General features: G+C 36.3%; 1 protein-coding gene across 1 annotated transcript in view; it reads left to right on the forward strand.

The window, feature by feature from the left end:
* ZNF407 (zinc finger protein 407) overlaps window positions 1–25,972 on the forward strand; it is a 342,653-nt gene that overhangs the window by 17,540 nt on the left and 299,141 nt on the right. Inside the window, exons 2-4 of the mRNA XM_074146539.1 lie at window positions 8,950–12,642; window positions 12,688–13,776; window positions 19,664–19,778. Coding sequence (XP_074002640.1) covers window positions 8,985–12,642; window positions 12,688–13,776; window positions 19,664–19,778 — 4,862 coding nt within the window. The 5' untranslated portion in view covers window positions 8,950–8,984. The remainder of the gene's footprint in view (window positions 1–8,949; window positions 12,643–12,687; window positions 13,777–19,663; window positions 19,779–25,972) is intronic.

Consider the following 25,972-nt stretch of genomic DNA (forward strand, 5'->3'; position numbering starts at 1 on the left):
GTCACAGAAAACCATGTTTTGTCTTTATATAATAAGCTAATAGTTCAGATGGTTGAGTATGTCTATGTGCGTTAATACTGATAATACAAATAAATACAGATATGTAAACTCACATGTTCCAATGAGTATATATTCTAATTGATAATAATACCAGCTGTCATTTCTGTAGATATGCTTGCCAAAGAAACGTGTAACACATTTCTATTTGATCTGCTTTTCTCAGATGAAATGCAGTGATTACTTCCTTGTGTGCAGTGGCCACCAGGTGTCATCAGAATGCTTTTGTTTTTATTAATTTCTCCTTTTCTTTAGAAGCATATATACAGTTTGTGTTCTTCTTTGGAAACTTTGTTAACCTACCACACAAATAATCCTAACTCCGTATGTTACCTATTCAGCCAAAAACTCATGCAGCTCTTTTCAGCTGAGCTACTTGAATAAGCTGCTGACAGGAGGAAAACAAGATGCACAATAACACCAAGAAGGGTGTGCATTTACACACAAATTATTACATGCATTCTTTGCCCCAGTCATTCAAAAGATGGAGATAGATACAGTAAGCTAAACCATGTGGTCCTGGTTTACCTTAGTAGCATATCATTAAAGAGCTACAGGAAAGGCAATTAAAATGATTGCTCAGAAAATACTAGTATTTAAAGCATGTTGAATTTCTATCTTCTGCTGTCATTCCTCCTTTTTATGCCTTTTCTACAGTTTTGGTGTCCTAACTTCACATTAAATGTATTTTTGTTTTAGGGATTTTAAAAATTATTTATTTATTCAGCTCTGGATGTTTGGCATACTTGCATTAATTGTGGATAAAACACATCCAAGCTATTATCAGCCTACCTTTAATTTAAAATGGTTCTTTTTTTATTTTCAGTGAGCTATTGCTCAGTGGATAGCTGTGTAATAAATAACAGAAAAATACTCAATATTTTAATTTTTTTTGTCATATAAAAAATTAAGAGAACATTTCAATGCCAAAAAGAATCCATTTTCTTTTTTCTTACTTCCTTGCAGTTTTCTCTAGTTCTTATTTCCTTTGGTTCAACTTACTGAAAAAAAAAAAAAAAAAGAAAAACTGTTTTGGGCTGTCAGCTGGTGGAGAACTGGCCATTTGTGTTGGCCTTTTCACCTGTGTTGCTGCTGCTACCTACCCGAGCCTGCTCATGCTGCGTGAGTAAACAAATGTGTTCCAGGCTGTGATGATGGAGGTTTCTTTTTTGCTTTTCATGAGACGTGGTAGTATAAACCAGGGGGCCAACAAAACCATCTCTTTTTTTTTTGTCTTCTAGTTTTAATTTTGAACTAAAGTTGATGAAAATTTAGTAAATCTTGGCAAATATTTAACACCAGAATAGCAGTCTAGGAAACTCATACTCCTTGTGTTTTAAAGGAGAACAGAGTCAGGGCTTTTAGGAGCAGGTTTATAGGCTAAACATTCCAAGAGCCAGTTTCCAAGTAACAGCGATTTCAACTTCATCTTCTGCTACCAAAGTGCAGGGAAAAGTTAAGACTTTCAACATTTTTTTTTTCAGCTGTCAGCGTGAGATGGTTCCTGTGAATTCCAGTCTGGTCCACTGTACGGAAGAGAGTCCTTCTCCTATGGTAGAAAAGAGATTCAAATTGCATTTACTTTTTGCTTTTCTCAAGTTTTAATTGGTGATGTTGGTGAAAATTGCATCTTGCGTGAAACCATGTCATTCTCAGAGTTCCTACAAACCACAGGACTCATTACTGTATGTGAAAAATGAACATTTCTTTCCTGCAAGTTTCCCTCATGGACCTGATAAACTCTCTAAAGTGTTTTGAGAATACTTAAACAGTGTTTTTCATCGACAAATATCACAGTGCTATAGGAATGCATCTTTCTTGGATCCTCAAATTTCTGTTGCATATTTTTATTGTTATATGTATGTCTCACTCTAGAAATAGCCAAAGTTCTTTGAATTTACAATTCAGAATATACAGACTTTTTTAAATTTTCAAAAATTGAAAATCTGGAGGTTATTCAACACTTTTTAGGAGGCACCAGTGTGTTTCTTCTTACTCTCTGTGTCGGATGTGCCTATTGATTCTGACAGCACTTAAAATGATTCTGTATCCATGTAGTTCTTTTTTGACTCCCTCTTCAAAGATGATCTAATCGGTGGTCGTTGCTGTATTTAGCGGCATTTGGCTGTTTCTGAAGTGAGTGGATGATGGACCAGGGAGCCTTCCCTTTTTTTTTTTGTTTCTATTTTTTTTGTTTGTTTTGTTGGGGGGTGTGTGTGTGAATTATATATTCCTCATGTCAGAAATTCATAAGAACTTCCTTTATGTTGGCAATTTCCACCCCCTCCTCCCCAGAATGAATTTCAGTGGTTTGGAAGTAGAAGCCAGAAGGATGTGAGTTGTAATGCAGGTGCACTTCCCCGTGATGCCGTTACAGTTCTTCCTGGTGCCTGCGAGAAAATGAAGTTAATGGGTGCAGATAACTTGCCGTTTTCAGTGATACTCAAGTGATGACTATCAGTGGGCTTTTTATTTTGTTACTTTAACTATTGTAGATACATCAGTGTGGAAGTTTCAAAGTCTCTCTAGTCTTTGAAAGCCTTAGCTTATGTGGAAGTCTCCTGTGGACGTTCTGGTGCTCTAGGAAAATGACTGGCTTTACGTGAAGAACAGGCTCATGATGCAAAGCTTGAAATTCCGTCTTTCTTGAGCTGCAAGGGAAAATACGTTTGTAATGGTTAGCATCCAATACTCCTCAAAACATAGGTGATCTTTGTTCCATTTGAGCAAAAAAGATACTTTCTTCTGTATTCCATTATTGAGGAGACTATTCTCTTGGATTAGTCTCTCTGAAGGAAGTGAGGTAACTTTGTAAGGCCGTAAGATAGACCTATGATTTGATTTAGGAAGGATGTTATGCCCTTGAAAATGAGAAGATGGTTATTTGACACAAAGGTTGTACGTTAAGATGAGTTGTTCACATTCAGTTTTGTGCAGGCTATTTAAGGAGCTCATTAAAATGATTTTGTTTCATTGTGTCCGTGATTTCATTGAAAGAATTAGCTGTTTGAAAGGGGGGAATTTTTACTGAAAAAAAAAAAAAAAAAGAAACGCTGTTTTCCATATGTCACATCCTTTACAAACACTGCAGATTGGGTATTGAATACTTGGAGACAATAATACACTGACTGAGAAGTGCTTTGGGAATTCTAATGCCAGTATTAGCATAAAAAATAAAAACCAAAGTGGAATTTAGTACTTGTAAATATACTTTCTTTGGGTTTTTCTGTACACATCCATGCCCCTTCTCTTGAAGAGTTGGCATAGGACCAAAACGAGAAGTAAATAAAAATGTATTGAGCATCAAGTTAAGGAACTTTGCTGTTCATTACAGGTTTATGGATCATCACTAAATTGCTTGTCCTTCTGATCTCAATTTAAGATTACTACTTTCTAAATTTCGCCTGAGGATTAGGGCAATGCAAGTCTTACATTGAAAATCTTAACTGCACTGTCTCCACCTTTTCGCATAGAGGAATTATATACTGTTTTTTGGATGAGAGGAAAAAAATGTAGAGAAAACACTAAATCAAAATGTTCTCTATTTCCATCAAAGAAAAGATCTTTGACACAGATGACTGATGCTTTTGTATAGAACTGCAGCAGATACTATATCAATATTCAAAAAAGCATTGTAGAAAGAATACAAAAATCTGTGTTGTTATCTGGTAAAAAACGGTGGTGGCAGCTCAAGAAATGGTATTTGTCTTATTTTTTGTATTTGTCTTCTTCTTTATAGGTAGTGAGATGGTGCTGAATTGTGACTGTCTCTTTTAAATTAGGCTAAATATTGAAACAAAACTTCCATGATTCTGACCATTTGGAAATCTCAATGCATGAAAGAGGAGAATCTTTAGCTCTATTGGTTTCTGTGACACAGCCAAAGTATTGTGTATTATGCACTTGTAATTTAAAAGTGTGCGTATCTCCTCATATATTTTGTAAAGATCTGGATATTTGGCCTATGCAGATGTAGCCTATGTAGCATAAATATTTTGCCTTTGAAGATCTTAAAAACATGTTTCACTTGTTTTGGATACTTGGAAAATTATTGAAGAAAAGACTTAGCTAATATTTCCAGTAGGATTACTGAACTTAGCTTTTTCTGTGCAGAAATGGTGAGGCCACAACAGGTTTCTTTCCAAAACTAAGGAACAGCAATGTGCTGCGAAGAACCTTAAAATGTGTTAGGTAATGTATGACTGTCTCCAAGCAGAAGAATTTGTTAACCTGAAGCTAATGTGGCAAATTAATTTTTGGTCATATCCTTTAAGAATCTGTTCAGCTATGCTTGATTTATATGAACATTAACAAAAGATTTATGTTACAAAAAGTCAACCCACTTTTGAGTTAGAACAGCTTCATTTTCAACATCAAATATGATGTTAAGAGAGAGCTCTTTGACAGAAGCGGGCTTTATACTATGGAAATACTGAAGATGTGGCTGCTGTCTGCTTAACTTTTGAGCTTGATCCTGTGCTCTGGTGGTCTGCCGTGTTGTACCTGGTAATGTTACTATTGGTGCAGTCTCAGCGCCTATATAAATCCTTCCTGGTTTACTTATGCAATACATTAAGTGGTTACATATTGTCGGGCTTTAGGTATCTGTTACTTGTAAAAATGTAACCAGAATCTGTAAAAGGTGAAGGTAGAAGGAAAAGCACAAGAGCTTGCATCTTGGGTCATTTTTAGTCTTGTTGGTCCGTGAAATAAGGCAGTTCAAGAGCTGTTCCTCCCTAATTCTACTGCTATAGGAATCTGCCAGCATTACGTTGATGTCAAAAGGCTTATTCAGTCACACTGATGAGTAGGAGTTAGACTTAAGCACGTGCTCAAGTTGCCATGCCTGCAGAGGGTTACTTGTTACATCTAGAATGTGGTTTTGGTTGACTTAATCAAATTCCACATGCTGATTCTTTGCTCCTGATGACGATCCCTGTGCCAGACTAAGGTTTGATCCAAGATTAATTTTGCAAAAAGAAGTCCATTTAACCTTATGTATCATGTAGTCACTGGGACTGTAGCAACTCGGAGTGCAGTTGATGCCTTCTCTCATGCATTGGTTCCTGTATTAATACCAACTGTAGGCTAGCCCTTAATTAGTGTGGCTTTGATGAGAGCAGAGGTGAATTGGTTTATGCAGGCTGAGGACCACCGAGATTTGTGACCGGTTTGATGCTTTGCCATTGTCCTCTTGTCCTGTGGCAAATCTGAGAAAGGGCTTTCAGGAGAGAAGCTTACAGCAGAGGAAGAAGCACTATAGGCTCCTTTTGCCTAGAGAAGTCTTACGGTATGCTGAATGTATCCTTCAAGTAGTAATAGTCCTTCGTGCAATAAATCCATGTAGGAAGCTGAGAAGAGGTCTGCCCACAACTCCCTTTGGGTGTGGGACAGTATTCCCTCATCAAGGAAGCTGAGGCATATGCTGCTGAAATTGTGTTATCTGAGCAAAGATCAAAGTGGGGAGAAACAGAGGTGGTTCAGTGTCGTGGTCTAGATCTTGTCTGAGATGTGGAGATCTGACCACAACCCAGCAAATCGCTGACTATGGTCCCAGCAAAAAGTAGTGACAATAGCCGTTACTGTCTACTGCAGAAGATGTACTCCTGCCCCAAAGGCAACTTTGAGAGAACTAGAAGAAATTCAAGGCAATTTAATTCCTTAGATTAATTATCATAAGGGTAATTTTAGAGAGGCAACAGCAACCACCTAATAGTTGTTTTCTTTTATAGAGAATTCTTTCTGGATTATGGTTTCATGCAGTTGGGAACTGTGCCATGTAGTGATATTTAGACACTGTTTATATGGAGGTGGGACAGAGGAAAGTCTGTCTCTGGGACGGGTGTGCGGGGGGAGATTATGTTCATGAACACTCAGATATGAGGTAGAGATGAAACAAGTAAAGGTGTATCATTAATTGTTGCTACACCTAACTTGTGCTGTGCAGATGAGGAGCTACTGCCTTGATAATAGTTGTTATTAGTTGTGGGGACGTGAGGCTGTTGACTTCATCAGGAGTACTGCGTGTAAGTGAAGCAGAGTGCATCCCTCGTCTGTGTGCTAAAAGTTTATCATGAAGTGAAGGCAGAGATAAGTGTCTCCATTTGCTGTTGACTTGGAGAACTGGAGGAATTAGGCAAGAAGTCCAGGGCGTATGGCTCCTTTGCATTTTTATATTACATATGTGATAATTTTAATTTCATACTGAAATTATTGGCAACACCTATGAGATTTGTGTTTAGCATTTTTCCCTTACCTAGCAACTAGTTTGTAGTCGTCACTACAAACAGTTTGCAAAAATAAAAGAAGGGAAATATATTTTTTTAAATTTATTTTCCTAAGCACTTAAAAAAATCCTTAATTGATGCAATACAGTTGAGTCGAAGACAAGGTTGGACACCAGAACTGTGATTGCAATCTGGTATTTTTGGTAGAGAACAGAGCAGGATGAACTTCTATTGGAGAGTTAGAGAACAAATGCCGAGAAGTGAGGTTAAGCCTGTGGTTACTGTATGCAAATAATCAGCCATCTTTTTTGAGGTGTGCAGGTGGCTAGTGGAAATGAGCTGAATCTGTACTGGTGTGGCAGAAGAGGCATATTCTGAGACTGCTGATACCTGCCCGTGACAGCTGGGAAGCATTCACCTCCTGTGATTACTGTATCTCTGGCTGAAAGTGGCTTGCGATTTCTGTCAGAGGTTGACCTAAGTGTGACAGCCCTTTAAGGTTTAAATCAAATTATAGGATGGCTTTAAATGGGCATGAAGCATGTCAGAAGACAGTATGGCATGGAGCCACCAGTCACCTACTTATTAATATGCCTTGAATGTATGAATTTTCGTCGATGGAGAAACCCCTAAAATTATCCTGATACAACTTTTAATAGTGGAAATTTCTAGTGCAGGTATTAGTTCACTGCTGGACATGTTCTCTGATAAATCAGATGATCTGAGAGGAAAGTATCCTATGAAGAAGATGGAGAATTGGTTTGAGATTGCAAATTGTCTTGTACAGCAAAGAAAAAACTGCTGTTCTTCCCCAGGCCATGCAAGAGAAGAATGATCAGGTCTTCGGTGGGCTGGGAACCTGCTGTGAAGGTGCAGTGAGGCAAAGGACCCACGGCTGGTGTGTGCAAACAGTTAAGGATGGACTTGTGGCACTTATCACTTAAGTAATTTCTTGATATTTCCCACGTTACATAGGAAGATGTGTACTGAAGTTAAACAATATAATTTTCATATGATTTTTTTTCTTTATCCCAAATAGTGCTCATAAACCTTTACAGGGTAAGCTTGAAGGCTTTGTCCTCCTCTGCTATTAATTGCTATAGCATTTTTTAACATACTGACAATATGCTGACTTACATCAACTGAGAATATAGACCTGATTGTTTTACTTCTGACTAATTGTGATAGTTTCTGTCACGGTTAGTGAACAAAGGAAAATGATAGTGTGTAAGAATCAGAAAACCCCAATTAGAGAAGCAGTATCTGGATCCTCCAAAGGCTACTGTGATCTAGAGGTGGTTATTCTCTTGTTATTTAGGTATAGCTAGTTCAGTATAAGTTTGGTCAGTACTTTAGCTCAATGAGAGACCTACAGTTGAAAAACTGTTCAACGTATGCAACTTCTGTGCACTCAATTTCTTATAGGCCTTCCATAAATTATTATTAAGCAGAAAAGCATTTTTTTACTAACTGATTTATTTTCCCAGTTTAATACTTCTTACTTTGTCCTCAAAAATAAGCATTTTTTTTAACAGGTACTTGAATAGCTTTTTGTACCCTGCATTGTCTGTATCAACATTGCAATTACTTAATCTTGTCAGGAAGTACTTACAATTGTGGTCATGGCCTCATTCAATGGGTAACTGAACAAAAAACTGGATACTTGGATCTGCAGCAAATTGATGTTTAAATCATAGTGTAAAGCACATAGATAAACATTTAGTATTTAATCATCTGTTAAAATGAAATGCATTTTCAATTCTCAATCGCTTCATATCAAAATGAAAAGGTAATAAATGTCAAGATTTGATTTCCCACCCCGATCCCTCTTATAAACTGTGTTGGTAGCATCAGTTTTCTAGTGGTGACATCTTTTTGGGAGCAGGAAGGTCACACTGGGCAGTTGAGCAAAAGCTTTTGGTAACTGGATTTGGATGGTTAGAGTTTGTGCTGGGGTTCAAAGATGCTGCCCTTCTCTGCACTGCTATTTCATGACTTTTATTTTTCTTTCTCATCCCACCCCCAATTGGGAAATTAAGTTTTAGAGGATGTTTTAGGAATGATGGGGAACTATACTTGCAACATATTCTTTTAGAACATGGCCCTCTTTGTGTTTGCCCTCTTTCTCTTTAGCAGGTAATCTAAGCCAAGGAAGGAAAGAAAGCTTCATACAATGTTTAACACTTCCGTTGGCTTTGCTTGTTTTGCTTGTTGTTGCAGTCATGGTGATTTCCTCCTTGGAGCTTTTACATTTGGGAACCTGGATTCCTAGTTCAGGAACAGTCAAACATCCCATGGCCAGCTCCCTGAAAGCTGTTAGTGTTTCGTGTCCAAAAAATGCTTCCAGAAACTAAGGTTAGGCTTGTCTGCCCAAGCTTAAGCATGTACTAAATTACCTGATTACTCAAAAACTATAGAAGCTACTGCTCACTCACACGGTGCTTATCATAGTGAGACCTCTGTAACCAAGTGCCTAGAAGTTGGTTTGATTTTTAGATGTCGTAAGTTTAGTCACTATGCTGAAAATGCAGCCCTGCATCTTTCATTTTGTCTGTCTTCCTGCCATGATTTTAATTTGCTATATTGCTTTTTTTTTTTTTTAATTTGCATCTTTTGACTTTTGGTTGTGCATAAAAGACTAATAATAACTCTTTTTATTTTATAGGTACTAAGTCAAATGATCTACAGTTGATAATATCAATGTTAAGAATGGATGGGGAGGAAAATAAGAAGAGAGATGATATTGATGAGAGTTTACAAACTGAGTTGGCAGAAGAATCCCGGAGGAATATATCAGGAGAAAATGCTGGATGTGACTCTTCATCTCAGCAGAAAACAAGGCTTATATCGGATGAAGTGTTCAGGGACATTGAAAAGAAAAGAAAAGAGAATGGCACAAACAAAAGGGCACTGTCAGGATCACCAAACCTGGATGTTGTTGAAGCAGACAAACCTGAAAATGTCTCCAGAAAAAGAAAGCGGAGTTCTTCAGAAGACATGAAAGATAGTGAAAGGAAATTGCATGAAGTCATAGCTGGAGAAGCAGGTAGTATAGAAGCTGGAGCTGCAAAGAAGGAAGGAGTCGCCTGTTGTCTTGGTGATGACATATTTAATCCAAATTTCCTGTGCCTACATTGTGATTTCAAATGTGCTGATGGTGCCATATTGAAAAATCACAAGGAAAATAAACATTCACAGGAGTTGCCAGCTGCTGTTCCGGATAAGTTATCTTCTTCAGAAGAAATCAGTGTTGGCTATACAGTTGGAAACACAGACAAAGATCTTAAAGGCAAAATGAGTGATCGCTGTTTACCTTCTTGCTCTGATATGGAAAAACATAAACCAGAAGAACCCTCTAAACAATCCAAAGAACAAAGATGCCCTCACTGTAGTTGCACAGCTGAATGTAGTTCAAGATTACATACGCATGTTAAACAAGATCATGAGAAATCCAAGATATTTTGTTGTGATCTTTGTGGTTTTCAGAGTGCTGAGGAAAATCTCCTAAATTCACATTTCCTTGGCAAGACGCACCTTCGACGCCAAAATCTTGCTGCACGGGGAGGATTTGTACAGATATTGACAAAAAAATCCTTTAAAAAACAACAGTCTACTGCAACCAAAGAGAGGAATGTCAGAGCAAAACTTGGGACCAGTAAATTAAGGGCAAGAACTGCTGATGCAAAAGAATTAAGTGTTTGCAGTGCACTGAAAGGCTCAAAAGTAAGCTTTTCTAAACAAATTGATGGCACTGAACTTGTTGAGATGATGCCATCTTCAAATGTTCCCACTGAAAAACCAGATACTATGACAGAAGAAACGTTGCTTTCTTCCGGTGTAGGACAAAATTATGAAGCCTGTACTGAAAAACTAGAAATACCAGGGCCCTCAGAAAATATCTTGCAGAAAACAGAACTCCCTCTAACTACCAGAAAGCTAGTTAGCAGTTTGAACATGACAAGGAGATTTGACAGACCGGGACATAAAAGAAACATCTTGTTAAGGTCTTCATTTGGACAGAGTAGGTCTTTTAGGTTAAAAAGGCAGGTTAAAAGAAGGTACAATTTGTTGGGTAATAGTAAGAGAGGCAGGTCTGAAACTCAGAGAGGACACATGAAGCATATCTCCAGCACACAGCTTAAACCTGGTGATTCAAACCCTATGTCACATACAGAATTAGAAATAGATGCTAAAAGTAATTGTAATACTACTTCAGAAATTCAAGATCTTGCTGAAGATAAGACAAATACCCTTTCTTCCAGCACTACGGAAACTAAAGATTCTGATGTTAAACTTACTGCTGATCATGGTATTCTTCATACTTGTATCGATTGTGGTCATGTTTTTCAGAACAGAAAAAGTCTGGAAATTCATGTTGCAAAGCTTCATACAAAAAGGATCCAGTTTCATTGTCAGTTGTGTAGTTATTCCTCTGGAGTCAGGGAAGACATGAACCAACACTGTCAGGACAGTAAACACCAGATGGGTGCTTGTAGCTTTAATTGTCAGCTCTGTTCATTTTGCAGCTTGAACGTGATTAGCCTTCAAAGCCATATGAGTGAAGAGCATAATATGTCCCATAGTTGTCCAGCTTGCCTTCTTTTTTTTCAAATGGAAGAAGAGCTGATAAATCATCAAAAAAGTGAGGAACACGATAGTTCACTATTTCAGCAAGCTACTCCATTGAGTAACAGTGATCGGACCTTGCAAGTGGTGACTTACACTGACTCAGTATCAAACAATAGCCAAAATCTTGCAAAGGAAACGGAAGTATCAATGAAAGCAAAAACTCCAGACTCTTCCTTCATAAATCACAGAAACGAACTAAAGCATTCTGTTCTTAATAAAACCCAATTTCAATGTAAGAAGTGTTTTTATAAAACAAGATCTTCCACGGTTCTTACAAGGCACATAAAACTCCGACATGCACAGGAATATCACTTCCTTTGCAAAGCATGTAATCTCTACTCACTGAGTAAGGAAGGAATGGAGAAGCATATCAAAAGAAGCAAGCACCTTGAAAATGCCAGGAAAAACAACATTGGACTACGTTTTGAAGAATGTATTGAAAAGGTTTGTGTTGGTGTTGGTGGTATTAAAACAGTGGTGGATCCTTCCATTTCTGGGAGTGGGAATACAGAGTTAGATAAAGAAATTATACATGTTTCATCCTCTTCTGTGGAAAACATATCGAGTAATAAGGAATTCGCTCCACTTGATCAAAGGATTGGTGAAAATGAATTGGTTTTAGCTAATGCACCCAAAATAGGGAAACCTAAAGGCACTATTTCTAGGACATGTACCCATTGTGGTCTTTTGGCTTCCAGTGTTACAAATTTGTCTGTTCACATCAGACGAAAGCACAGTCATCAGTACAGCTATTTGTGTAAGGTTTGCAATTATTACACTGTAACCAAAGGAGATATGGAACGCCATTGTGCAACCAAAAAACACAAAAGTCGTGTTGAAATAGAAGGACGTGGAAAACAGAACTCGGAGATCATCGTGAGCCCTGAAGGAAGTAATTTGGAATCCATGAGCAAGAAGGTTAACAGCCCCATGAATGCTGTGTATGAACATGTTGAGGATGGTAGCCAGTCATCAGATTTGGAAAATTCTGTCTTAGACAGTCAGGAAGTTGAGCAAGGAGATGCTGAGCTAGAAGTTGTAAATGCCAGTAGGCTTCCAGATTTGGAGCATACTAGCAATCCATTAAATAAAAACCAACGTATATTTCTGGAATCAGCCAGGGCTACTCAAGATGATGACCCATGCTTCCAGAGAAGAGCAACGGGTGCAAACGACAACAAGTGCATACACTGCAGCTTCATTGCTCATTCTTCTTCTTCCTTAGAGCTGCATGTGAAGCGAAAACATACAAAACAGTTTGAATACTACTGCATGGCTTGTGACTACTATGCTGTTACTCGCAGAGAGATGATTAGGCATGCAGCAACAGAGAAACATAAAATTAGAAGAGAATCTTACGTTTATTCTACTTCTGGGGAGGAAGCAAACACAGCAAATACCACTAAAGAAGGCACTGCTTTGTCTCAAGAGGAGCACCTTCACAGTGGAGGAGAATCGAAAACCATTTTAGGAGAAACAAAATGTGCCAGTGACGCAGCAGAAGGTGATCATATAAGTAAAAGCTTAGCTGAGTGTACTGTCTTAGATGAAAATGCATCTCCAGGAATGCCTGAAGGTGGCAGTTCCCAAAATGCAGTGGAAGGTGAACTTGAAGAGGAATCTAAAAATGGAGGAGAAAACCTTTTGTGTGAAGGATTCCAGGAAACTCCTCAGAAAGATAAAGTTGTTAAATTTGACAAGGAAGTATCCATTAAAGAAACAGGTACTTGTGAGTTGCAGAAAAGTAAGCATGGTCAGGAGCTGCTCAACTCAGTTGGTGATTGCACTGCAGAAAATCAAAATATATCAAGCAGTACAAACTTGAATTCAGGAGAAGTTGAGGAAAGCTTTGAAGCAAATAGAGACAACCCTGAAGTAGAGTGTAGAAACACAGACAATCTCAAAAAAATATCACTGAAAAAAAATAACCCACTTATGCTAACTCTTCCAGAAACAAGTAGTGCAGTAGAGCAATCCAATTTTGCTGGAAACATTGGAGAAACAGTACAAAATATACGTAGTTTAGAGGGTGACAGAAGTTTCAAAGAGGATCCTACTGGGGAGGAGGAAGAAGCCCTTATGGAAGCACAACATGAAGCAGAAGTAACTATAAATAACAGTGTTTGGGAGGCAGATGGCTCAACAGCTGAGGGCATGCAAGAAAGTAGTAATGAGGCTTTAGGAGCAGTTATCAGTGCTGATGATAAAGGAAAGGCAACGCAAGATTTTGGCAAGTTTGATTCTTCTATAGTGAGGTTAAAAAGCCATCAAGATGGGGAGGCCACTGTCCATTCTGCTGAAGGCCAGATGCCTGGTGGAGTGAAAGCTAGTGAGCTCACAGCGAAAGCAGACCCTTCACAAAGTGGTGGGAAAAAGAAGAAGTCAGAAGGAATTTCCCTTGGGGAATCGACACGTATTCGCTGCGATGACTGCGGTTTTCTAGCAGATGGTTTGAGCGGACTAAATGTTCACATAGCCATGAAACATCCTTCAAAAGAGAAACATTTTCATTGTTTACTCTGTGGAAAATCATTTTACACAGAGAGCAACCTTCACCAGCACTTGGCCAGTGCCGGGCACATGCGGAATGAGCAGGCAAGCGTGGAGGAGCTGCCCGAAGGAGGTGCTACCTTTAAGTGTGTGAAGTGCACGGAGCCCTTCGATTCAGAGCAGAGCTTGTTTCTCCACATCAAAGAACAACACGAAGAGCTGTTGCGGGAAGTGAATAAGTACATTGTGGAAGACACCGAGCAAATAAACAGGGAGAGGGAAGAGAACCAAGGCAATGTCTGCAAGTATTGTGGGAAGATGTGTAGAAGTAGCAATTCCATGGCCTTCCTAGCTCACATCCGTACCCATACAGGTATGGAGACGCTTATTCAAACAGAGTGAATTATACCATTGGTCTTTTTCTTCTTGTTAATCTCTTTAACGTTTCTTATGAACTGGCATTTATATCACCTGATGAGCCTCCGATGAAATTAAAAATTACCTAGAGGGGTATGAAAATACAGTGATCAAAGGGCAGAAAATGCAAGAACATTTTAAGCACAGTCACCCTTCTGCTTTTTTGTTTCATATAGAGAGATTTCCTTTCCTTTAATCTAAATTACAACTATTAATTGGTTCTTAAACTTATATAACGAAGCAGTGGTGATTTGAGAGAACAATTAACTGTTCTTTCTAACTTCCTCTTCCCCGCAGTTGTTTAATATCCAAACTGTTTATTTCAGTTCAGTTCAGTTACACTTTCAGCATTACATAATGCTTCAGGATAGACATTTGACATTACATCATTCCTAAATAAATATCAATAAGAAGCAGCAAGAGGTTTTTGTAGAAAAAAGTTATGGGAATTGGAATTGGTCAGCCTTTTTGGAAGGTAGCATCTAATGCTGATGTGATGCACAGGGATGTAGCGTCTGATTTAGTTTCTGTGCTGATCACACTTTCAATTCATTTTTATGTTTAATTTTAAGTGGAAAATTTAAAAACATTTTTGTAGAAAAATGCATAAGCTGCAGTTCTAAATTTATGTAAAAATTCACTGCGATGTTTCTATAAACCTGCCATACATTCTTTATTTTAAATAGACAGCTTTTCTAAATCACTGAGCTCTGCTTAGACAAGTGGTGTCTCCATGGTTGAATTTATGAGTGGATTTGAATAATAAATTCACATTTCAATGAACATATTTTCATTAAAACTGTAAGGTTTATTTTACTGTACTTTTAAATAATGGCTTATTATGGAAGCTATAGTTTAAATTCATGCAGTATTTGAAACTTAGTGCATGGTTACAAGGAAGAGAACAAAAAGGTAAGAAAAAAGAAACATAAAAGAATGGTAATTCCTGGCATAATCCTAAAATAGTTTTGTAAGGTTTTTTATGAAAAGGCAAGGGCGTGACTGGACAACAAAGTTTAAAATTAATCTTGGGAAACACAGACGCTGTATTTCAAACCTTTCAAAGTATTTTACTACAACTGTGATATTCATGTATGCCAATAACTCACATACTTAATACTTTCAGCATTACTTCTATCCTGTCAATAATGTAGTTATCTGTATTGCTTCAGCTAATATCCAACTTCGAATGCAATGTTAAGTCTTTAGAGGGACGCTCGTGTTCACATGGTCAGAACAGCTGTATAAGCCCTTAATATGCCCTCTTACGGCAGATAAAACTGAATAAAACTAAGGGGGAGGATGCTAATGGAGCTCTCTTTAGAATTCTTTATGCAACTGTCTGGTCAAGACATGTTGCTTATAATTGATGTGTCCATTACTTGAATTCTCTTGTAATTATAGTCAATAAGTCTTGTAAATGTGTTAAAGCTCACTAAAAGCATACAAATTCAAGAACAGAGTAAGGCTAATAATTTAAAATAATCAATGTAGGCATTTCAGCACTTAATTTCCCTTGTGTGTTGATAGCTGATCATTCTTAATCCATTAAGATTTATTTAGTCGTTTACAATGCAAAATAGGTTTGCACTGGTCACTTGTGCCATTTGAAAATGTCCACCAGGTTAAGTGCAGAATGTAGTCCATTAGTCTTCCTTGACTATATGTATTAATTGCATTTAAAATCAAGTTAATGTGGATGTGAAAGTGAGGTAACTATCAATATATGACAAAGCAACCCTACTTATATAAGTTACATCATTGATTGTAACATTTAGTAAAAGTTAGTGTACTTTTTAACATCTTGTGTGTAGGTCTTATCATGAATTATATTTTTATTGTGCTGTTGGATGGCTAAACATGCAAAGCAATAAAAGAATACATTTCATTTTGCTAGTCATTTTTCAGTGGTGCTAGCAGAGGGGGAATAGAAGGGTTACCAAACAGAAATTTATCTGCCCTCCTTCTCACAGCACCTTTAAATGAAATGCTTCTGCTTTTGCTTTGCTTATTCACATAAATAGTAATGTGGAGACTTTTATTAATAGTTAATGGGAAGAAGGCTTTCTCTTCCAATCTGTATTTTCATATTTCTGATTGCCTTTGTGTCTTATAGAACCTTTTCTTCCAATCTGTATCACAATGGATGCAGTTGAGTAAGAAACACATATTTTTTGGTTATTGGAAGTGGTGGCAGAGGGAACTGACCTACTCCACCAAGTGTATATACACTGGCTTGTAACGTTGGTGAGGAGGGGTACCGTATTTGTAGCTTCTCTGTTCCAGGGTAACACCAGGTACATAATAGGAGCAGAGCTGTACATTTTCCCATTTATTGTCCTGATTATGTTCTTTTTTTTAAAAAAAAATCTTTCTTCAGCATCTAGATGTGCATATGTATGTTTATATATGTATGTATGTGTAACCATATCCAACTCCTTGCCTTTTTTTTTTATTGAGTAATTGGTGATGGTTTTGGGAGGCAGAAGGGAAGGGAAAGTTGTGGAAAGATAGAACTAATAATTTCCATTAATAGAAAATAATAGAGAAAAATAATGTTTCAAAATACCGTTAAATAATGTAGAAGATTTTCACATTGCAAATGAAAGGGAAGCTTTGCTAGAGAGGAGATAACAAGTAAGTCCATCACATGTTGACAAGTGAAAATGAGGAAGTGTAAAGAAAAATAAAAGGAGTAGTAGAGGTGGAAGACTTTTTAGTTTGCAATTGATGCAGGTCCCATAAACTTAATTAACAATCAACATCTGAGGAAAAATCACCTGCAACCACATCATCTTTCTTTTGTTTCTTATCAAATTTCTCAGTTAATGGAAGGTTTGCTCAATGTAAGTGTGGTATCTTACTCCCCATGTCCTAAACATGGGAGGAAATGGTATGATGATATTTCATTCGGCTCTGCTCACTTTGCGTTGGGCCTGAGCTAAGGACACACCTATTCCTGCAGGTGGAGGTGGTGTTGCCTTTGACTGGCTTAAAGCTAAGGCAGTGAATTTTTCTCGTTTTGGTGTCTATTCTCTTAGTGTAAATTAAGGACTATGAACTCCAGCCTTATTTGTAAAACAGTAGCATGGTTTGTGTCTGTCTGAACTCTTAAATTTAGTCTATTTTCAATTTGGTGGGCATTTTTGGTTGGTTGTTTTGGTTTTTGTTTTTTGGTTTTTTTTTTTTTTTTTCCAAATTCTCTTGTTAAGAGCCTTATTGCTTACTGCTACCAACAGAAAATATACACTTTGTTTCCATGCCATAACTTGTGGGTAAAGTAATCCTGTGGCTTTTTTTTCTTAGTAATTTGGTTGAAAAGGTGCTATATAGAAAGCATTTTTCTCATTTTTCTGTGAACTGAAAGCCACAGAAACTGAAAGTTTCTGTGAATCCAATAGTATCCCATTTAACACAGCATACGAGAACCATTAAAGTTTGTGATAATAGAAGTACAGCTAAGAAATGGTTAATTTCTTCAACATTGTTTCAGGTAGCCTTATGGCAAATACAGATTTTTTGCCTCATTAGTTTAACTCTTAGTCTAATGTCTTCATCTTAAGTATAAAATTTTAGGTTGTCCCATCCAGGAACATACTGGAACAAATTTGGCACCAGCAACCTAAAAGGGAGATGCACTGCTTTTGTTTCAGGTGATGAGTACTGACTGGAGCCTGCCAGCACTTGAATTTTCATAGAGTTTAAATGGAGATGTTAACAGATATTCAGCTCTGGATCTGAGAAATAAATAAGAAAACCTCAAGGCCTCAGTGATTTTTGGATGAGAGCAGTCAACAGAATAATACATTTCTGTATTGTCAGCACACTGTAGCTACGATTGGTCTGAACTCGAGTTTTTCACAAAGGAGTCATGTAAATGGAAAACAGCAAAGGTCTTGTATGGAAGCCCTGCGGGACACCTGCAGTAACAGAATGAGGAACGAATTTACAATTTAATCGGTAGGAGAGAAACTAAGGGAACATAGGATTGAATCCACAAGGTATTTGAATTCTGTGACCAAAAAAAAGCAGTCTAAACACCAATACATTTAAAAAAATCCTCTCCGACTGTGGCCTTGATGTTATTAATTGTGCAATTAGTCTTTAAGATCATAAGTTAAAACATCAACTTTTAATAATCTTTTATTCGATGCAAAGAGAGGCTTTTTTTTTTATTTGCATGAGTCTCTTCATAGAATGCAGTGTTGATTTGAAATGTCACCAAATTAATGATTAATTTAGTTTTATCAGGATCATTTAAATAAACTGGGGTTTTTCAGTGTGATTGATAGAATGTGATTGCTGTTAGCTGCAGTCTCAACCTGCTTTTGACATTTAAACATATAAAGCTGACTAGATATAACCATTCAGGTGCTAAATATATTTTACATCTACTTCCAACAGTAGAAATGGAAGTATTAAGAGATCTGGCTTCATTGTCATTGAACTGTGAAATATTCAACCTTGTCTGCCCGTGCTTAGTACTGTTGACTTTTTTATTTCAGTTAGAAGATTAAAATTAAATGCTTCATTTTTCGTCAGCTTTTGGGAATTAAATTGAAATTTAAGACTCTAAAAATTTTTACTAAGATCCTCAATTTCACCAACGGATTCTTGGAGGATATTCTGTTTTCAAGGACAAAGCAAAAAGGTTCATTGATCAAGTATGATATAGTGTAACATTTTTCTTATCAGAGCTCTTTATGTATATTTATTAAAGATCACATATTTCATATTATGCTTAACTGTATTGGAAGAAGTACTTCACAAAACATATACGAAACATAATATGGAGACTCTATGAACATATTGTACTTACTTTTAACTGCAATTCTATGATTTTGATTTATTGATTTAAGGATTTAGTGGTCAGAAAATTGGTCAGAAAAAACAGCGTGCTTTAGAATGGTGTTGCTGAGTAATAACATGAGGACTGACATTTGACCAATTTAACTATTTCAGTAGAAGGAATAGTTTTTCCATCCTCGAGAGAGGATCACTGTTAATTAAGATAGACAAATAATTTGATTTTTTGCTGAACTGATGTGATACAAGAAATAGGCTGGTACTTCTTCCTTGGAGAAATAATTTCAGAGTTATTTGGTCTGCAGTAGACATTTAATATTAAAGTTTGTTCTTGAAATAAATAATAGCCAAAATGTCAATACTTCTGGTTTGCAGAATAATCATAAATTCTTGACCATAAAACAGTCATAAAGGCATAATATTTTATCCACTGTATATTCATACATTGCATGTCATTACAATAGCTAGGTGATGAATCATTTTCTGTGTGTGACAGAACAAATCTAAAATACCAATGCTAATGTGAAATCTATTCAAAGTTGGAAGACTTGTAAAATTACTTTACTTTAAAGATATTTGCTTAAAAAACAAGTACATTTTGCAGTTTACACCAACATCAAGCCACTTTAAGACCATTACCTGAGTTTCAGCATTTGGAAATGGAGAAAGGTGTAGAACAACTTTTGCTGTCTTGTTGACAGGTTACTACCTACTATATTGTCTTCTCATTTTAATATTTTGTGGGATTTTTAAATAATAATTAAAAAAGAGTAAATTATATTAAAAGTTAAGAGAGTAGTGTCTGTGATCTTGAACTTAAGGAAACTTTAATGAGTAATGTATAGTATACACCATCTGTGTCCTGGGAGTTATAAATTTATGTACGAGATACTTTTTTGTTAGGCAAAAATCTCAAACAGGTTAAATGTGGGATAGGCTCTTTTAAAGGTTATTTTTCCCCAGGATTTTTTATTTCTTTAACTGTGGGTGATATATTATTCTAATTCAACTCATATCTTATGCTAAATTTTACTTAGGATCAAAGCCATTCAAGTGCAAGATATGCCACTTTGCAACAGCTCAGCTCGGAGATGCCAGGAACCATGTCAAGAGGCACCTTGGGATGAGGGAATACAAGTGTCATGTCTGTGGGTGAGTAAATTGAAACAGTCCCCACCATGGTTAACCAGGAGAAGAGTGCAGGATATGCATTGTTTCAGAACTGAAAACTGTGATGTGAGCAAGAGTGGCTAAAATTATGCATGCATATCCTCCTTTCCATTGTTATGGTAAATTCCTTAAATACAGTTATGACATTCTTTTCCCACTTCTAATCCTGCACTGAAGATGAGCAATTTTATGGGCTACAAGGTCAATTTGAACCTGTAATCTGTAAATTGACTAAATTATAGGATGTTCATTCACATTGCCAGGGAGAACTGTAAATTCCATTTAAAGACATAAAAAATATATAATATAGACTTTACTGTGTGGGGTTTTTTCTTTTGCTATACTGTTATAATTTTAGTACCATTAACAGATTTCTGGACTCCGTTAGGGTTTTCATTCTTTACGAAAACAAAACACAAGACTGATTTTTCAAACAAACGGATCTAAAATATTGCCGGCATAAGATTTGAAAAATAAATTGAAGTCTTTTATGTATGCTTGTGTTCTTGTTTGTTACCCAAAAAATCTTGTTTTTCTTTTTTACTTAATCGTTATTTCCTCAGAAGAATCGTTCATAATGTTTAATTGTCCTTCAAATGTGTTGCATTTAATAGGAGGCATTGAGACTCCTTAATGCAAAACTAATTAATTTAGCAGAAATGTTTAAAAGGTTTTAAAATGCCATGGCATATATGGTACATCATAGGACATTCAAAGTTGGATTTTAATACCCTAGTTCTGATTAAAAATATATTTTAATGTTATTATGCTGGAGAAATCAAATAATATATGCATCATATAAAAACATTTTACTCAAACCTATGTAACCTGCTATAGCAGTCTTCTGGCTAATGTGTGGAACAGCGCAGGTTCAATTAGATGATGCAGTGCACACATGAATGGTGTGGTGTGATGTTGGGGCTAATATTCAGCAGGAGGGGTTTTTTTTAGCCTTAGTGTACCGATCTACTGCAGGACAAAGGGAGTTACACATTTTAAAGGACAAGTGAATCTTCAGTTGAAGATGCAGCTGAGTGATTTTCACTGATTGATCTCTCTGTTTTTCAAATAATTTTGCATGCAGCATTATGAGATACTTTGGGTGTTTTTACTCACTTAAGAAAATTAATTGCTGACTTCTTGAGACAAGAAATAAAAATGTATGAGCCTAATTCTTAAGTCCACTGAATATCAGTAGTAGAATAGCTTCTGCTACTCTGTATTTTGCAGCATGTTTAAAATGAACATTATGCGTGGTAGGCTGTTTTATATTGTTTGAAAAATCTTATTTACTATCTCTGCTATATGAATTGCCAAGAATTTGGCATGGAAGATAGTTAACAACTACAGATCCACAAAACTGTTTAGCTAAGGCTAAGCTCTGTTCTTTAGAAGTTGTCAGCAAACTTGACAGTGGTTCTTTATTCAATTCCCTTTTAACTTAAACCGAAAAAAGCATCATATTATTTAACTGTGTTATCGTGAGAGGAAAAGTAAAAAAAAATCTCAAAATAGCTAATACTGTATCTTTTATAAAAAGAGAATTAAAATTATTAGGATTTGGCACAGTACCTCATTTTTTAAAAAACTAATTCCTTCGCTTCAGGATTGACGTGTTCTTAGAATCTGTCTCAGAAATTACAGAACTCTTGGTTGCAATTCATGACGGTTACGCAAGAGAGAGCATAAAACATGTATGAATGATTTCAACTGTGGACTTGAATGTTCGTCACTTTGCTAAGCTGATTGCTTACTGTATGTTGCTGACACTTCGTACCTGGTAGCCAAGGAGGTACTCATTTTGCATTTTTGTGTAGTATTTTATTGCTAATTTTCATCAACAACATGAAGCTGTGCTATTTAGATATGGCAAAACAATCAGCTGAAGAGATATATAACACACTACCCTGTGCTCACAAAAATCTGATTTATATATCTGTTTAAATAGTCATCACATTTCACTTAATGTGCACCAAAAATGTATTTTAAGAATTATACATTAACACTGATTTAATTGGAAAAGATATTTTTGCTCTGTAGCTAACAGTCCTGAAGAATTGAGTGGGATTTGAAGAAGAAGGAATGACCACAGCAGTTTGAACTGTAGTCCAAATAATGAATGTGCCATCCTTAAACGTGGAAGAAGAGAAAAAAGTGTCATAGCCTGTGCTGTATTTCTGCTATTTTAATTGAAAGGATTGGGTAGTGTGTAGGTTAAAAAAATAAAGTAGCAACATAAAAAAACCTAAAATTGCTAGGATTGGCTATTGGATTAGTGGCACTATAGAGCATTGGTACATTAACACCACTGACAATGTCAATTCATTATCATTGATGGCTAAATAATCTTAGAAATGCTCAGTGGACCTATTAGTTCCTGAACATAAGCAGCTCATGCTGCATTTCTTCATTAGCTTTAATTGCTATAAATTTTACCTTTTTAAAAATCATGCTTTAAAAGGTGAAGTGATCTTTCAGGAACATTAACTCTGTAATTTTGTCACAAACAGAAGGTCCTGCACTATGTTTTCTTTTCTGCAGTAGTTAATATTCTATCCTCTGACTTTTAGATTCATAGTAATAAGCCCTCTGCTAGTTGTGAGGATAAATTGTGTTTCAAAAGCTTTTGAATCTGCTTGGGCACTTTTTAAAGGTGAAATGTCAATGCAACATTGTGGTATAGTGTAGTCTCAAAATACCACTTTTTCTTTTTTAACACAAAAATTCTCTGGAAATTTTTTGTCTTTAAAAAAAAAAAAAAGGCCAAAAGCTGTATCTGTGGTGGTGTTTTAGGAAGGGTTTGCTGTGTCTCAGTTTTCGAAATGATCCTCGTATTTACATGATACAAAGTACACAATATGTAATTCACTTAGTTGTTGAAAAAGGCAGTAATTTTGCTGTGTTGTTTTATTTTTTTTTAATTGAAGTTCAGGGTTTGTTTTTCTTCAGCTGCACAGCAGAAACTACATGACACAGAAATTGGACACCGCTAATGTTTTAACATTTGGAATAAACCGTCTGCTACTCATTTCCTTATCGCAGATGTGTGTTAATTGTTTTCTTTTCCATACCCATGGCTGTAAAATATATCCCATTATTTCAGAGGTAGTATCTATTTTCTGCGGGTAGCAAACTGCTGCATATTTGAATTAAATTTTTGAAAGTCTGGCTCTGAAATTGGCTGATGCCCTGGGTTAGATGAGCAAATCTTGGTTGCCCAGCATTTAAAATTTTTGTTTCATTTGCCTGGTGAAATGCAGTGAAAACGCTTATCACGCACTTTTCAAATTTTATGCCTCAGGTAGAACATGAAAAATGCATTGTTCTGCACTTGAGATTTTGAATAGAATTTATAGGCAATGTTTGATTTAAAATTCATCTACTATTCCTTTGCCTTTTTCTTGCCTCTGCTTTAAGAAACAGAATTTTTGGGGATGTAGTTACATGTTTCAAGTAAGAGTGGCTGCTGCTTTCTTTTTTTCTCTCCTTTTTGACTTCTTAAAAATCTACTGAGGAAAATGGGTATAAGGTAGGTTTGGATTTTTAGGAAAATTTTTAGTATGTGATACATGCGCATAAACATTTTTTATTACCTTCTGTTCCTAAAAATTGAAAGGACATTTGTAGTAATGTCTTTATTATGTTTATTCCATCTATAGTATTCCATATATTGTAGTCAAGACCTTTAAGTAACAAAACTAAGTGTTTGTATACACAAAGGAATTTGGAGGGGGGTGGAAAAGGTTGGGTTTATTTCTGTATTTTGCAGAAGTAGTTCTTTCTTGTGGGGTCCTTTTTTTGTTTTTTGTTTTTGGTTTGGTTTTTTTTTTTTCTTTGTTTTAATCTTTTGATGGATGGAGGTATTGATCTTTTTTACTTCCTGCTCCTGAGTTCTCTATTTGCTTTGAAACTTCTTTTCCCAATTAATTTTGGCGATGTTACAAGGTGTTCTGCTAAATAAGTGTTTTGCTAAATTCAGTTATTTTTTAAAGCCTCATATAAACAAGCTTTGAGGTGAGTTATAGTGTCCCAAGCATGGAAATAACTTCACTTTTGCTGCTGGTGTTAATGCTAAGGATAGTTCAGAGATCTTAATCTGTATAAAGTTCAGTATTTTAATGACACTGGTTGCTTTGAGAATGTCTAAAGAAAAATACTTGCCTATATTGAGTATAGTGGCTAATAGATCTTCATACTTTATAGATAAGAATGTGCTTTGACCAGCTGCATCAAAAAAATTGGCTGTGCTCCTGTGTGTTTTGTTCTAAAAAATCTTTTAGATTTTCAGATTTTTTTTGACTGATTACTGTTAATGTCAGGCTACTTTTAGTGAAAGCCTGCTCTTAAGATTGCTTTTAGCAAGCAAAAAAGACTTATTCATAAATTTATTGGTAGGAGCAGGAAAAACATTGTATTTTCAAGGATGCCTTAATGTACTGTAATGTAAATTAATTATTTATACTTGTGCAGTTTGGGAAATCTTAAATAGAAAGTTGCTACTCTAGTAAAACTATTTTTGTGTGGTATTACCTAGTTTTTGTGCATTAGAAGGGATCTCTGTGTAGATGATTATAATGTCACTTTCTGACCTTTGCAGCTTGAATAATTGTAAATCATTGCTTCATAACGTGTCAGAGAATGTCTGTACTAGGCAATTAAATGGCAGAATATAATAGACCAAATTATTGCCTGTCATGTTTTCAACAACACAGTTAGTATTTGAGTTACACTTAATCATTACGTGCATTAGCAACTTCATTGGAATCCAGCTTCAGGCTGAGCATGAAATACGTTACATTATTTAAACCTCTAATGGTAGAAGTCATTTATTTGTGTTGAAGTGTACAACATGCAGAGTTTCATAAAGCAAGGAACACTTGAGAGCTTAATTTATCCAAATCAAAGTCTAAATGCAGATAAACACAAGTGGCAAAAATTAGTAATTTTTATAGGCTGGAAATATTTAAAAATACATGGTTGTGGGTAATTGTAGGCAGCAGGAATAAATTAAAATCACTATTTTTAGTCAGCTCTGAGAACTAAAACTGTTGTATACCTAAATCATCAAATGCATCATGAAATTGCATTTCTGAATGAACAATTAATTACACACATCATACCTATAGATGCGTCCAAACAAAAAAATATGTATTTGATTCAGCTGTTTAGATAAATGCATGTGAAGTGAAATGCATCCAGATCCAGATATTCTGAGTTTCTCTACCTGTGTTTTGCCGTTTGGTGCTATCGTACACTTGTGTCTACGTTTACTTCAGTAAAGAAAATGAGGTGAACCTACGTAACGGCTTTTCAAACTTGCACATGCTTTTAAACAAATTAATAAGAAAATACTAGAAAAATTTATGGAGTAAGGCAACATATGTGTTCAGTTATCTATCATTTTATTAGATTTGCAGACGTGACCTTCAGTACATAGTCTCTATTTTTACTATTTAAGAAAACTATTTGAAATGGAAGCAATTTACTTTTATTCAGAAAAGCTCCCGGCATCTTTAAACAGCTGGTACCGATCCTACGGCGTGTTGTGTGAGACTCTCCTGGCCTGGAAGTCTGCCATGGAGTTGGCTGGAGTTATAGCGAGTGAGTGGGAGACTCGGGCACAGGCGGTGGAAGGACTCTTCTGTTTGCAATGGGTATTACAATTGATGCAGAAAAGTCAAGACCAACTTTCTGACTTAATAAAATGTGTTTTTAGCAATTTGCATGATAAATTGGATTATAATAATGATTTAGTGGTACCTGCTGAAGACAGAAGATATGTAAGGGACGTACTCGTGAGAGTGTATGTTTGTATTTGCACTGGAGATAGTTAGTGATTCAGACTAATATCTGCGCAGCATGCAATCCAATTCGATGCTCTTCCAAATGGTAATTATCAAGATGCCCAGGGGTGTGACTATGATATGTGCGGCACGTGTAACTAGTGCATTTACAGACATGCGTTTTTAGTTTTTTCTCTTTATTGTAGATTGCTCTGACGTCCAGGATACGTGCGTTCCTGTTAGGCCATAGGCACTTCGCTCTGAACGCCTCTTTCAAGGGCAAACGCCTTCTGTGCCCACACAGGGAGGGTTTGAGCCCTTCCTGAGACAGCAGGAGTTGTGACTAATGGGAAACAGGTTGATTGTGCAAAAACTGGGGTCTCACAGTTGGTG

The sequence above is a fragment of the Numenius arquata genome, chromosome 4 (genome assembly GCF_964106895.1).
Source record: "Numenius arquata chromosome 4, bNumArq3.hap1.1, whole genome shotgun sequence".
Taxonomy (NCBI): Eukaryota; Metazoa; Chordata; class Aves; order Charadriiformes; family Scolopacidae; genus Numenius; species Numenius arquata.